We start from the raw sequence: 14,871 nt of genomic DNA, 5'->3' as shown, positions 1-14,871 counted from the left end.
ACGCTGAGCCACATTTTGGTCTTGAAGCCAGAGACCAGGTTTGGCTCTGAGAGACCCTTCCGCACTGCTCCACTCCTGCATTAATGGCCCCTCTGTCGTCATCAGCGCACCAGAGGCCGTTCCAGCGGCTCAGCGAGCTCTGAAATTGCAGCAGATGGCAGAGACTCTAGTGGTGGCTTGCGGGAAGGAACCATTTCCACTCCCTGGGAGCCTCTGCTCAGAGCTGGGGGCTGCAGGGAGCAGAGGCCCTCTGAAACAGCCTGGGGCCGTGCATCCCAGTGACAAGCCCCAGCTTCAAGCACTGGCTGGATCAGAGGCTACAGGTTTCTTCCCAGGACCTCAGCCAGGCCAGACTGCCAGGGGGGCACCTGGGGCCCATGACCTCCCCACCCCACCCCACTCCACCCCAAATAGATAAACCCGAGGAAGACCCTGTGTTTGTTACCCACGTACCCCTCACCTACCCTTCCTCTGACCCCTTGGCCTGAATGGCCACTGTCTCAGGGTCATTTGGCCTCAGAAACTCAGCCAAGGCACGAGCTTCAGCCTCTCCTTCCTGGTGGTGGGGCCAGGCCCCTTCCTCCAGGCAGACTCCCAAGCTATGAGCCGGGGAGCCTGGTGTCCTCACCTTAGCTGGTCATTGGTGTCTTGGAAGTGCTGCCGGGCAAAGATCACAGCTGGGCTGGAGTTGACAGGCAGGGCCAGGCGATTATTGAGATACATGTCGTTCAGCCAGTACTCGGACACCTGCCAGGGAGGGTGCCATTACCCCCAGGGGCCACACACACCCTGCCTGGGGAACACATCACTCCCACCTTGGCACCCCGGAAGGGAAATGGGGACCCTTCACTAGATCATGTACTTTTTTCATTCATTCATTCCACAAACATACTATGGGCTAGAGCTTGCGGCTCCCTGAGCCATCCCGCCTGTCCTTCAGCTTCACCCCATGCTGTCTCCTGTCTTCCATCTCAGTTCATCCTGGTTGTGTGCTGCCTTATCCATGTCCCCTGCCCAATCTTATGAGTGTCTCATCCCTGCTTTTCATCCCTCTCTTCTTCCCTGACTTCATGCTATCCTCTGCTGCCCCTAGCCCTATTACTCATCTGCCCCCATCTGTCCGCCATCTCTGTGCCCTGTCTCTCCCCATAACCGCATCTCTATCCCCATCTGCCCCCTCTCAGCCTCTCACCCTTGCCCCCTACTATCCCTCTGTGTCTCCCCCATGCCCGTCCCTCCCTCCGCCCCATCTTTGTCACCCACCTGCCCCTTATCCAAATCCCTCTGTCTTCTTATCTCACTTCTGCCCCTTGCTCCATGGGTTCCTTGTCTGCTGCCCGAGCAGCTCTTACCCAGTTGGCAGTCTTCTCCTGCCGTTCTAGGAGCTTCTGCTGCAGGGTCTCGCCGAGGCCACCAGGGGCCCCAAACTGCTGCACGACGGCCTGGCTCCGCCTGAACTGCTCCTGGGGCACCAGGTGCTGCATGCACCGCAGGTAGGTGGCCAGGGTCCGCTGCAGCGGGGGCACAGGGAGTTTGGGCAGCCCCTGGAAGACAAGGCTCGCAGGTTCTTGTGTCTGTCCTTCTGTGTGGCCCCTGTCTGTCCCCAGATTGATCCCCTGTGTCTATCTCCATCTGCCCCATCCCTGTTCCCTATCCTGGGACTCAGCAGAGCTGTGAACTGAGGAGTCACCTGTTTGCTTTCTCCCACACCTCAGCCCTGCCCCTAGCAGGGGACCAAGTGCAGAGGAAAAGATCTTGATGCTGACACCAGACAGAACACACTGCTGACCATCTGTGTGATCTCGGGGAAATCACCCCTACCTCTGTGCCTCAGTTTCCTCCCCTGTAAAATTGAAGTAAGAAACTCCACTTCTTATAAGATCCAAGTGATCATGGATGTGAAAGTGCTTATAAACCATTAAGAATGAGTCTAAGATCAAACAGCCCTGTTATTGATATTGACTGCTGGCCGCTCTTAATTTAGGAGCTGTTCCCAGCTGGGGCTCCACAATCCAATTGATCTCTGGAGCCAAAGGGTGTGACTCTAATGGAGGGGTTTGGACAGGTGAAAGATGGAGAGAAGAATAATTTAATGCCTGCCTTAATGACCAGAATTCTGCATGATACTCTGATATTCATGATATGGGAGGGTGACTTGTGCACTGGACTCCTTATTAAATCCCTCCCTGTTATGAAAGCCAGGGAGGGGCATTTAGCTCCATGTGGGTATGGGATGGGGATGGGGGACGATTAAGTCCTTCCACTCTTAATCTCTCTAAGCTTCAGCTTCCTTGTCCACAGGATTTAAACAGAAATCCCTACCTGAGAGAGGCACAGAGATAATTAAATAAGAGAAACAACTGGCCCCAAATAGGCACATCATAAAATGTTATGATATGACTATCATATCATATCATATTATACCTCCAAAGGGATTGCTAAGAAAAAACCCGTAATTCCTGGGGTCACAAAGTATCTCGAGAATCTAAGTAGAACTCCCCACTCATGTCCTCCTGATGTGGGTTTCCCAGTTAACAAGCTCTATCACTGTGGGATCTTGTGTGTTCAACAGGGCTATGGCTTAGCCTGGGCAGGTATTTTTGTCCAGCCTTCAGGTGAGGAAACTGAGGGCCTAAGAGTGAAGAGACTACTCCAAAGTCATCCAGCCATTCAATGGCAGAGTCAGGACCTGAAATAATTCCCCCCACCCCACCCCACCGACAGCCCTCCCGCTCCTTCCTCCTTGGTCTTCCTCGTTTTTGCTTCCTTTTCCATCCATCCTTCTTCTTCCTCACTTAACTGGTCACAATGAGAAGCCAGGATTTTTCATACTATTGACTAAACTTTACAAAGCTGGTAAATAGTGGACTGCCTTCTTTCAGGGGTTTCTTCTCTATGGGGTGGTAAAGGGAGTGAATTTCTACCCCAGCCGGGCTGTGGAGTGAAGGGGGTCCATTGAGTATTTACTTGTGCTCTGTTCCTGCTGCTGCAGGGACTGAAGTGAACCCCCCCAGCCCCGGGTCCCGAGTGTGAGTGAGCTGGAGCACATGCGCGGATGAGACTAGGGGATCCACCTGTCTGAGCCTGTTTCTCTAGAGTTCACTGCCCTAGGGGGAGGGAGGAGGGAGTCACTGCCAACTATGGGCTGCTCCTGCTGCCCTGGGGAACACTCGAGGATGGGTCTGGGCAGCATTCTAGGTGGCCCAGCCCACTCCCAGAGAGCCAGGTCCAGCCTCCCCACCTTCTTCTTTCTCCTGGGGTCTTGGGGATCCTTGTGGTGGGTGAGTGGGGAAACATGTACAGAAAACCCAGTTCAGCTGGCAACTTGTCCAAAAGTGACAGCAGGTCTGGTTGGAGCCACCCTTCTTCAGGGCTGTGACAGGGACTCAGTCTGGGTCATGGGGAATCAGTGATGCGAAAGAAGGAACGAAGCAGGAACTCTCTGTTGAGATGTCTCAGCCCCTCAGGGTTCTTCCCAGATTTTCATGGATTTCTGGCTTTGCCTGGGTACAGAGACAGGGGCTTGTACAAAGGAGGGGCTTTGGGTCCTGGGATCTTAGGTCAAGAAACATTTCTGGGCAATTTATATGAGCCAGGTCCTGGGCTGGACTCAGGGACAATGGAGAGACAGAGCCTGCTCTCAAGGCGGCCGCAGTCCAAAGGGAGAGACAACAGAAGTATCTGTCAGACTGTTTGTTTAGACAACATGGTGAGCAGCTTCACAGGGAGAAGCCAGAAAGTTCTGATCAAGTTTTCAAATGAAGCTCTGGGGTGCAGGTTGGGGTAAAGAGGTGTCAAGAAGACAGCGGTAGCATACTCACTTTGGAAGGTGAGTATGACAGGGAAGGAGGATGCCTGCCCAGGGAAGGATGGCATTGTCTCAAACTAGTGGGGAAGTTGAAGCCTTAAGGCTCTAGGGGCTGCGATGTGACAAGGCTTAGAGTAGGGAATGCAGCCTCATCCTCAGGCAATTCCACTGGGCTCAAAGCCATTGGAAGTGGAACTTGGAGAAGGGGAGGCGCTGGGAGAAAAGAGAGTACCTGGCTCAGATCAAGGACTCTCCCTGGCTTCGGGGGTTAGAAAGTGTAGCCGTCAGCATTCCCTCAGTATCTCCTGAAGACACTCCCAGCTCCACCAGGCCCTCCCAGGCTCCTCAAGCAAACTAGAGGCAGGGTTACAGCTGGTGTTCATGCCCAGAAGAGCACAGGGCTGGGGGCCAGGCAAGATTTGGAGGCCAGTCCCACTCAGCACTGTTCTGGAAGCAAGGGCTTGTGAATGGGGACAGCAGGGATGAAAGAGGGGGCTCTAAACATCACTTACAGGCTCCTCCTCACTGCCCGGACTTTTTGCCGTCATCTTAGGGGGAGCTTTTTCACAGATGGGCATCTTGCTGACTTCTGATTGTGGAAGCAGAGGTGTGGACCTGGGGACCAAGAAGCAGAAAGGCATTGACACAATAGCCACCTAGACCTGCCACAGGACCCTTCACCTCCCACAGCCTGACACCCTGCCCCTGTTCTGACCAGGAGTGTTCCCTGGGCCTGGAAAGACCAGTCCCCCTGATCACAGCATCCTTTCTGCAGCTCCAAATAGGAGAGGGTGGGATCTGAAGTGAGTCTCCGGCTGGCACCTGCTCCACAAGACTGTTGTCATCCAGCCTCAACCTACCAGCCCAGAGCAGCATGGAAGGGAGCAGGGCTGGGCTTACTGACTCCAAATGCACAAGGGGTCATTGGCAGAGCCCTTGTGTTGTTTCTGCCTGTGCTTTGCAGGTTAAAGTCTCTCTTTCCCACTAGACTGAGAGCTTCTCCAGGGTAAGACTACACCTGTCATGTTCATGCTTCACCTCTGGGCCCTAGCCCTGTGCCTGGCATGCAGTAAAATTGCTGTTGGGTGGCTGAGTACAAGGAATGCACATGCCCATGAATGAATACAAGGTCCTCTAAGTTTCTGGGCTCCAGGAGGCACTCTGGGCTGATTGGAGCCTGGCCTGTGGCCAAGGCAGGGAGGACCCTGCTGGATGGGTTGTGACAAGCAGTCTCTAGTCTGCTGGCTCCCAGTGTAGGTGGCATGAGAATGCTGTGGGAGATGGTATAGGGAAGCTGGGCAGCCCAGGCCCTAGGGGCCACCTGACTAGGCCTAGGAAGAGATGGATTGATTCTGAAGGTGCAGTACAAGTGAGCCAGGCCAAGAGGGGCAAAAGCTAGTTTTTAAGGCTAGTGGGGCCCAACATCTGCCCTCAGGGCCCAACCTCTACCCCTAAGCATAAGCTTGAACAAGCATAAGCTCCCACCCATGGTTTCCACTCATCCATCCCCTATTATCCCCCAAGAGCCTAAATCTAAGGCTTAGCCCATTCTACCCTCAGGCTGGCAAGGTGCGGGGGTGGGGGGTGGTGGTGTTGGGTGTAAGGCACAATTAACTCAAAGACAGGGCATCCAGAAAGATAATTCTGGCCCATGGGTGGAGGAGCCAGGGGTTGCCTGGCAGCACTGGGCAGAGAATGTAGAGGCCTTGTGGGTCCCATGCCACAACACTTGGGACTAGGAGGTCCTTAGACTGGTGAGCGCCCTGAAGCATAGGCCTGTGGCTACCAACTGCAAAGCAGAAACAGCAACATTCAAGGGAGAGTCAACCCTAGCGCCATAGGAGTTTGAGAGGACGAGGAGGGCAAGGTCAGATTGGTAAGGGCCCTATAGACAGGGAAGCCAATGCCTCTTCTTGCAGCAAAAGCATACTGTCTTGGTATGTGTCTTTGTCTTTGGATAATATTGCTGAGCTTAATTTGTAATGAGCTCTCAGTTAGTTGGCGTAAAGAAGAGTAAGTGCTTACAAATCAAACAGTTCTGAATATAAGAAAAATTAAATGAATTTCAGGTTCATGTGAACTGGGAAATATTCAATATTAAATTAGTACCTAAAAATAAATAAATAAATAAATAAATTAGTACCTAGTATTCATGCCTCAGTTAGTTGATCTAACTAATACAGACATGTCTTAAGAGTCATCAATATAATAATCGGTATAATACCTTCATTGTGCCTAGATTTAATATAAGCTAAATAAGATCTTATTATATGTGTTACAAATTTGTCAGCAAGGAAAATAACTCAATGTGAAGAAACTTTTAAGACAAGATAATGTAAATTAGATAAGAGCTTTAGATAAACTCTCTTAAGAATAATTATGCTTTAGGAATGTCTATCTATTTTAGTCCCTCCAGATAGTCAACAACTTGAAATTTTAGAGTTGTGCTAAATTAAGTGATGGAAGTTTATTGAACAGCTAGTTCACTCCCAAATAAAATAAGACACTAAAACATTAATTACTGAATACTGACTGACTTCCTCTTACAGAGAAACTAAAGATGTTTGGACTAATAATGAATATGTTTGGTGCCATCCTGAGATTGTCTCTATAAGAAAGTAAATATTTTCAGAAATTATAACTGGTATTTATGTTCACCAACCTATAGAATGTTAATATAAAGGACAGTTCATGGTTGCTTAAGGAAAGAAGAATGTGACTTTTCAGTGAAGAAGGCAGGAGAAATGGAATTGCATTTCATTAAGGGAAAAGGAATTAGGTCTGATTTACAGGTTTGGGATGAGCAAATTAAGTGATGGCTACATAAAATTATGAAGGTTTGTGGCAAGTAGACCCTGAGAAAATTCAGGGCTGACTCTCCCCTGAATTTTGTGTATGGAACAATTTTCTTAAGATGTTGAACTGCCTTTAATAACAGATTTTAAGTTTCTTTACCTCTTAAGTGGTCTGTTGTATTTGCCTTTGAAGTCTTCTATTGTTACTTTGGCTAAGTGAGTAATTATTGTTTCTCAAGTGACCTCTGATCCCATTTGACTGAGTGTTCTAAACTCTTGATATTTATTGACCAAACTTTCTAAATCAAATTTTAATGAAGTCTTTTTGATTTCTCACTAACTTTGGGGTGCTTCAAAGGGCCTCTGAAGCACCCCAAAGAGAGATGCTAAACTAACTATGTTCATTTGGTATGTCAAATTAGATGGGAAGCATTGTCAAATGACTAATAAACATTCTTAGGTTATATTGTATGGTGAATGTTACTAATAAAAATATTCTAAAAATTATATAGCTTTCCTAAAATCTGATATGTTCTGGTAAACTGTTATCAGTCATAATTCTAGTTATTATCTTAAAGTGTTGTATGTCAGAGCAATAACCAAGTGTCTGTGTCAACTGCATTGTAATCAGATTTTAAACGTGCCTTCTTAAGTCTTCTGTCATTATTGACAGTTATGATTTCATTCTGGTGCCTTTGCAAAATGCTTCCTCTTCAAAAAGATTAACAGAAAGAACTTTGGAATAAATACAAGTTTCTGATTTTCAAGCTATAATGGTGAACTAGGTAAGAAACTGAAAAATCCTAAAGAGAAACCTGATAGCTTCACAAACTGTTAACAAAAATTAGCTACATAAGAATAAGTGAACTGTTGAATATGGCTATGCTTTTCACGGTTTCTGCCTGAAAAATTACAAATTTGAATCTGCATTTTCCAGGTGTAAGGAAAATCTTCCCCTCAAACTAATTAGGACTTAGAGTAATTTGGTAAATTATACTTTTGTAAGCAGAATTGAAACATTTATCTTTTTTCTCTATCTGCTCCCTTCAGAGATTGTAAACACTTACGTTTCCAGCAACTTTATCAGATAAATTAGGAAAGCTACCTCACCAACAGGTACAGAAATCTCAGGGTATTTGGGGGACCTTGCTAAGGGAGATGTTTACCTAGATCTGTAATGTGAAACATGTGATAAGTCTTTGCCATGATTTTCCTAGCCTTGAAAGGTTTTTTTTTTAAGTTCAATCTGAGACTCCTTATAAAAGTTTCAGCAATGCAAAAACTTTTGATCAATTATAGTTATAGAAATATCAGGCCACGTTTTTTTGAGATCAGACTTACTTTGCAACAAATTAGTCTTAATTTGAATATATGTAGTAGAAATGAGGGTAATTTTAGAGATAAAAAGATTATATTTCAATGAATATTAAATCCCAGTTTTGTTAATGGAGGTCTGTATTTACTGACTCACATCCCACATAGTCCCTTGCCTTTATGCCATACTGCTGCTGCTAAGTCACTTCAATGAAGGTTTAATTGAATTATTAAAAGAAGACTCTAAGTTTTGTTTCTGAAGCTTATCTCAGTAATCTTTGGATGAAGATCAGATGCTCCATGATATGATCTTGGGGATTATATAAACTGGGCATTTTATATATATATAAAATACATATATATATATATATATATATAATACATTTATATATATACTGGACAAGACATACTTTAAAGTACCTTCTCCAGCCTGGATGAAAGGACTTTTTATCAGGTACTCTTTAAGTAGCCCATGTATGGTGAATCTGAAGGTAAATTGATCCTTGGATTACTTCCCACTTCCAAAGGCCCCTACACCAGACTGGTCTATAGAGAGGACTGCTGACCTCAAACTCACCTTAAAATGATGTTCAAATGTTCAAATACTTACACCAGGATGAGAAGAAGACAGCATCAAAAGTAGACAGCTTACCCAAGATGCAGGACCTGATTTGTATGATCATTTATAATGTTTTCTTGACTTCTTGGACCTTTGCGTATGGACCAAATGTTTTCTATCTTGGACACAATCCTATGCTAGTTTTTATTTATTTATTTATTTTTCCTATGCTAGTTTTTTTTTAAAAATCAGTCCAATTGTTGGGTTGGGGCCAATTATCTGTGTCTAGTACTTTTAGATTACCTAGGTGGATTTCTCCACTCCAAAACTCTAATTGGATGAGTCTTAACAATTTTATTTTAGAGAAAGAAAGTTCAGTCCCATTCAGGCTACTCTTGATAAAGAAAGTTCAGTCCCATTCAGGCTACTCTTGATATTACTAGGTGGGATCCTCTCACCTAGTCAATTAATAATACCTGCTCTGGTACTGGCCATAAATATGAATTTTCCTCTAAGTTACTCAAGATCAATCAGAGAAACAAGCACAAATTCAGCCAAGAAATAAACTCTCCCACAATTATGGGATGGATTTATGTGGTTAACACCAGGCTGTGGTCATTTAAGATTTAAGGTTCCCCTTTATCTTGGGAAAAATTAAATTATACTAAGGATAACCAGTATAGTAACTAGAAAATCAGGTAAGAGCCTTATGGATAGTGCCAATATATAACGTCCCTGAAAGACAAAGATTGGAATAGAATAGACTAAGTTAAATGACCTGAGGATATACTGGACTGCACCTAATGGAAGTTCTTGGTTTAATTCTTACTTATGACTTTAATAATACTGCTAGCTATGTTATTTGTACTTTGCCTGTATTACAAGATTATTGTTTCTTGCATTACCAAATGTGTATCTGAACCTCCAATAAAAATAATGATGACTAGGTGATCTGAAGCAGTTGATCAAACATATAGTTCTATATGCAATCAATGGTTGTAATAACATAACTAGATATGGGAAGATATAACAAGAGGGAATTTTTCCTTGACCACAACAGATTGAATAAGACAGGTTGGTCCAGAGCCCTTTGATTACTGTTGATAAACCTAGTCCAGTAGCTGCACATCAAGTGGCTTGGAAGAGAAATCTTCGCCAGACTTAGGAGTGAGCCTTCCCAGCACTGTGGGACAAAATGGTCTTGAAAGGTCTCCCAAAGTATTGTTGAACTTATAACCATGAGGGGGCCCTGTTAACTTCAAACTGCACTTGCCATAGGCACTTGCCATCTACCTCCACAAGGATTAAATCAAGTGCTGCTGCAGTTGCTGACCTTCAACGCCCCCTGAAAGGAGTTCGGGGTGAAGAACAGAAATGGGGGCTGGGGGACTGGCACCACAGGTCTTAAGATAGAATATTTTCAGGAGCTGATTTTACGGGTCTGCTACAATCCTTCATGGTGAAGACTGATCCTGGTGACTGGCAGGAAGCTTCACCAGACTAGCAGAAACCCTCCGGAAAAATATGTGCTTGATTGCATCTACTCTCCCTTCACCAAAACCACGTATATACTGACCTTCCTCACCGCCTCTTTGGAACAGTGTCTCAGAGCTTTCTGAGGTGCTATCTTACGGACTGCAGCCTTCATTTTACCTCAAATAAAACTTAACTTGCAACTCTCACTTGCACAACATTTTAAATTCAACATCATCATCTAGCCCCCTGTCTTCCTGTCCCCACCCTGAGTGGGGAAACACCAGGGCCAGGGAATCCCGCACCCTCCCGGCTTTCCCCGACGGCGGCTGCCGTGGGGAACTGGGGGGACTCCGCAGGTTCTGGGGGTCTCTCCCCCCGGCACGGGCCCTGGACCGAGCCTCCCTCCGATCCTAAGCTCAGCTCCCCGCTGCCGCTCCGCGCTCCCGCTCCCCGCTCTGTGCTCCCGGAGCCCAGCCCTACTCACCTGCTCTCCTCCTGCTCTCCTCCTCTCTGCAGCCGCCTCACCGCACCCAGCAGGACTAGGGGCTAGAATGTGAGCCGGAAGGGATTCCGGGGCGCGTCAGCCGTGCGGGGGTGGGGGCTGCAGCCTGGGTCCGTGGTAGAGCCTCCGACGTCGCCGGGTCCCCAGGCCTCGCGACTGGCTGCGAGCTAGCCGGCCGCGCCAGTCCCCTCCCCTCTTTCATCTTGTTCCTCTTCCCTCCCCTTTCTCCCTTTCCCTCCCTCCCCCAGCCCCACCCCTCCCTCCCTCCCTCTCCATCTTCCGTCCTCCCCCCTTCTCCCGCCTTCCCGGATCCCGTCTCCCCGACCCCAATACCGTGCTCTGACGGCTTCCCGGGTAGAGCTTTCAGAAAGGCACCAGAATCCAGGCCCCAGAGGAGGGGTCAAAACACGTCTCCGCCGGTGCCCATCGCCCTCAGCTCAGCCTTCCCCAGTCCCCGCGATCCCCCATCCCCTTTACCCTAGCAGTGGCTGGCTGACTCTGCAGAACTCTGGGGAGGGTTGAGTCTGGGTAAATCTGTGCCCTCCCCACCGTCTAGGGCAGGTTCAAACCTTATTACAACTCCTTTTAGAATATAATAATGATAACATTAGTAGTACTAGTAATAAATCTGTTTGTTCATCACTGCAGGTCCTCCTTTTCTAGTCCCACTTATCCCGGCTGGTACTGTAAGGAATATGCGGGATACATACCTGGGGATGCTTAGAGGCACGTAGTCAGAGGCAGACATTTCTCCTAGACAAAGCATGCCCCCTCCCCTGTAGATCTTTACACCGCAGGCACGCACAGACAGACCCACAAAGACAGACCCTGCTCAAACACACAGAGAGCTGGACACGCAGACTCAGAACAGACGTGCACACACCAGCAGTGCGGACCCCCAACAGACGTTGTCTAACACACAGGCATACCCCTAACGCGGCAGCCTCTCCATGGCGGAATCCCGGGACTCTGTGGCCTTCAGCAGGCGGCGGGGCTGGGAGTGCTGCACAAATGCTAGTCTGGGACTCTGGGGACCCACACTCAAGGTGGAGAGACTTCTTTAACAGCCCAGGGGGCTTGCTTCTTCTACTCAGGGCCAGGGAGGGTGGAGGTTGGTATCAGCTCACACACTCGCATCCTCTCCAGCCCTGACTCAAGTCTGCACAGCCAGGACCAGTTGACACATCGACAACTGTTCCCCGCATTCCTCGTAGGATGGAGTCTAGCTCTCTAGGTCACAGACACACACACACACACACACACCCCACACCCACACGCGCAGTTTCCAGATACCGAGCCCTTAAAGACAAGGCCGGTTTTTCTTCCGCTGCCTGTATCAGTTCGGACCCATTCCTCTTGGAGCCTGGACGGGACAGGCTGCCAGGCTCGAAGGGAAGACCAGCTCGGGCGCCTTAGAGCAGAGCTCCGTGGCTGATTCAGGGTGTGTCCTTAAGGGGCGGGACCAGCGCACCCGGAGGGAGTAGCTCCTCTGGCTCCCCGGGGCGGCGCCCTGGAGCGCGGCGCTGGGCTTGGGTGGGGGAGGGGCTGCTGCGGGCTGCGAGCGACGGGTTCACCAGAGTGTTCGTGCGTGAGAGCCCTTGTCGGGCTTGCTTCTTCCGTATCTCCTTTTCCGGGTTGCAAAAGAGCCACGGGCTTCCTGCGTGCCCGCTGGGCTGAGACCGGGATTGGGGCTAGAGACACAGCTCACCCTCCCGTTCTTCCCTGGTCCCTTGCCCGGCCGCCCACCCCCATCAGTAAAGAGACTCGGCCTCGCACAGATATAGTTTATTGAATCGGCCCGGAGGCACCGCGGTGCAGCGGGCCCAGTTGGCACTGGGAGGAACGCAAGGAAGGACAGGCAGAGGCGCGGCTCTACATCGGGGAGCCCCGAGGTGGCGGCCAGCGCGCCTCTTCATCTTTTCCTGAAGCACGTCAGTTTTCGCGTGCCTAGGTGCTCCACGCCCGGTTGGAGAAAAGGAAGGAGGACACAGAAAGGATTCTAGAGAGGGGACTCGGGCCGGGGAAATAAAGACAGCGGAGGGGCTGGGTACTCGCTGGAGGTGGCAAGCCCTGAGCCTGAGCTGCCCCAGAGGAGCCCCCTTGACCCGCGGGTGGGGGTGGGTGGGGGAGTAGGTGGGTGGCCTAGAGGAGGAGTAGGGCCGCTAGCTGCGGGTGTAGTAGTCGTAGTCGTCCTCCTCGCAGGCGTCAAAGGGGCCGGGCGGGCTGCGAGGTGCGCCGTCCCGGTCGGACACGGGGCGCTCCCGCAGGCGCACAGCGTCATACAGACCCTGCGGTGGCTCATCCAGCAGCACGTCCCGCTCCGAGCGGGAGCGCTTCAGGAGGCCCACATTGCGCAGCAGCAGCAGGACGGGCGCATAGAGCAGGTTGGCCAGGCCCATGCCAAGGCTAAGCTGTGCAAAGCCAAGCGAGTGCACGATGTGGCCCGCCACGATGGGCCCAAGCGCATAGGCCACGCAATAGGAGATGTCGGCAATGGCGTAGACGCTGCCATAGACCGAGACGTGGCGCACGTCCACAAGAAAGGCGAGCGTGGGCAGCAGCGCGGTGTCCACCAACGCGATGCCGAAGCACAGGCCGCAGAGCGAGATCACTAGCGGTGCGAAGGAGCGGCAGGCGGGCACCAGGCACGAGCTGGCGCCGATCACCGCCAGCCCAAAGGCGCCGTACAACCACTGCAGGTGGGGGTAGCGCGCCGCCAGTCGCACGGTGAGGTAGACGCCTAGCACGTGCGGCACGAAGGCCGGCAGCCAGGCTATGCCTGCCTCCCACTCGGATGCTGCCATCGTACGTTCCATCCACGTGGCTATGGTGGGCTCCAAAAAGGCGAGGGGGATGTTGCAGGTGGTGAGCGCGCCTGCCACCACTGCGATGTAGGGGTCCAGCATGAGGCGGTGGATGGGCGTGCCCACTGGCAGGTTGGCCCGCGCCCGAGCCGCCGCCGAGAAGGGCTTGGCCACCACCAGCAGCAATAGGGCGTCGAACAGCGAAACGGCGGCGAGCACCAGAAAGGGCGCAGACTTTCCAGCGAACTCGTGGAGGAACCCTCCGAAGGGCGGCGCCACTAGGCTTCCGAAGCTGATGAAGGCCAGCGCCAAGCCCAGGGCGCGGCTGCGCTCTGGCTCCTCCGGATACTTGTCTGCAATCATGGCAATGCCAGACGTATCCGCGAAAGCCGAGCCAAGACCTTGCAGGCTGCGTGCGGCGAAGAGCGTCGCATAGTCCTCCGCGAAGGCAAACATCACAGTAGAGGCGAACAGCACGCCCAGGCCCAGAAGCAGTGGCAAGTCATAGCTCATGCGGTCGATGAAGGTCCCACTCAGGGGGTTAACCAGCAGCTGCAGGATGGCCTTGGAGGCAAACAGCACCCCGATCTTCACGTCCTCGTTGTCCCTGGGGTGTTGGAGCTTCACAATAGACTTGGCTGGAATAGCAGCCGTCGGGGACTCTGAGGTGTTGACCGTGACGGCACTGGCATTGGTCGGAGTGGGCGGCGTTGGGCTGGAGGTCGGGGTGGGCTTCTCGCTGGCCGCGTGCACGTAGTAGGGCACGATGGGCACAATGACCATATACAACATGTTGTCCAGGAACAGCGCCACGCATACGATGACCAGCACCAAACGCCGCTGCCGCCGAGGATCTTGCAGCGCCGCGCCCACCGCCTCCGACAGCTTGCTGGCTGCCGCCGGGGCCTGACCCGCCGGGGCCTCCGGTTCCATCACCCCCACCCCGCCGCTCTTCCGAGGACGCTGCCGCCGGGGCCGGGCGCGGGCGCCCTGCAGTGCAGAGACGAAGGCGCGGAACTTCGGGGGACCCTGCGCGCCCAAAAGGCAAGGATCCTGCACGGCGAGGCGCCGCCGCTGTCCGGAACCGAGCCCCGAACCCGCCTCCGCTGGGCTCAGGGCTAGTCAGGAAAGGAGGGCTGGCCCAGGGGCCGGGGCCGGAGACTGAGCGCGCTGTGCCTCGCGCGCGCCGGGAGCCGCCCCCGCAGCGCTGAGAGGCCGCCAGTGCCGGCCGAGGGGCATACTGCTGCCGACAGCCCGCCGGTTTGCTCGCCCCGCCGCTCTCCCCTCCCCTCGCGTCGGCTCTTGCCTCCTCCTCCGCTGCCTACTCTTTTTTTTTCCCTTACACTCGGGGCTGTGACGCGGCGAGTCTCGGCCCCCGAGTGGTGCCCGGGCCACTTGCGTCGCTCATGCTAATGCGGCGTCGGCGGGGCGGGGGCGGGGGGCGGGGCGCTGCCCGGAGGGGGTTCCCTCCCCAGATGCGCCAAGGCTGGAAGCCCCAGGAAGGGGTCTCGGTGTGGGAAGAGTCCTGGCCAAGCCCCTGAGGATGGGTGCGCCGCGCGACAAGCGGGCTCTCGGCCCCCGCAGTTCTAGGACTCGTGGGGTCCTCGTCCGGT

General features: G+C 51.7%; 2 protein-coding genes across 2 annotated transcripts in view; both read right to left on the bottom strand.

Annotated features, from left to right (window-relative positions):
* The window catches only part of CHAT (choline O-acetyltransferase), a 58,729-nt gene extending 48,130 nt beyond the window's left edge, over positions 1-10,599 (bottom strand). Inside the window, exons 1-4 of the mRNA XM_043926205.1 lie at positions 10,437-10,599; positions 4,321-4,423; positions 1,353-1,544; positions 629-747 (exon numbers count right to left, since the gene is read on the bottom strand). Coding sequence (XP_043782140.1) covers positions 629-747; positions 1,353-1,544; positions 4,321-4,386 — 377 coding nt within the window. The 5' untranslated portion in view covers positions 4,387-4,423; positions 10,437-10,599. The remainder of the gene's footprint in view (positions 1-628; positions 748-1,352; positions 1,545-4,320; positions 4,424-10,436) is intronic.
* Positions 10,600-12,231: 1,632 nt separating this feature from the next.
* On the bottom strand, positions 12,232-14,547 carry SLC18A3 (solute carrier family 18 member A3). Its single transcript, XM_043926310.1, has one exon. It carries the CDS (start codon positions 14,189-14,191, stop codon positions 12,617-12,619), a length of 1,575 nt encoding a protein of 524 aa, XP_043782245.1. The 5' UTR covers positions 14,192-14,547; the 3' UTR covers positions 12,232-12,616.
* Positions 14,548-14,871: the final 324 nt, after the last annotated feature.

This window comes from Cervus elaphus, chromosome 15 (genome assembly GCF_910594005.1).
Source record: "Cervus elaphus chromosome 15, mCerEla1.1, whole genome shotgun sequence".
NCBI lineage: Eukaryota > Metazoa > Chordata > Mammalia > Artiodactyla > Cervidae > Cervus > Cervus elaphus.
The sequence above is the reverse complement of the archived record's forward strand: the minus strand, read 5'-3'. Positions and strand labels throughout refer to the sequence as shown.

Bases quoted from the DNA above. Each gene is read 5' to 3' on its own strand.
- SLC18A3 (XM_043926310.1), bottom strand. From the start codon at position 14,191: ATGGAACCGGAGGCCCCGGCGGGTCAGGCCCCGGCGGCAGCCAGCAAG.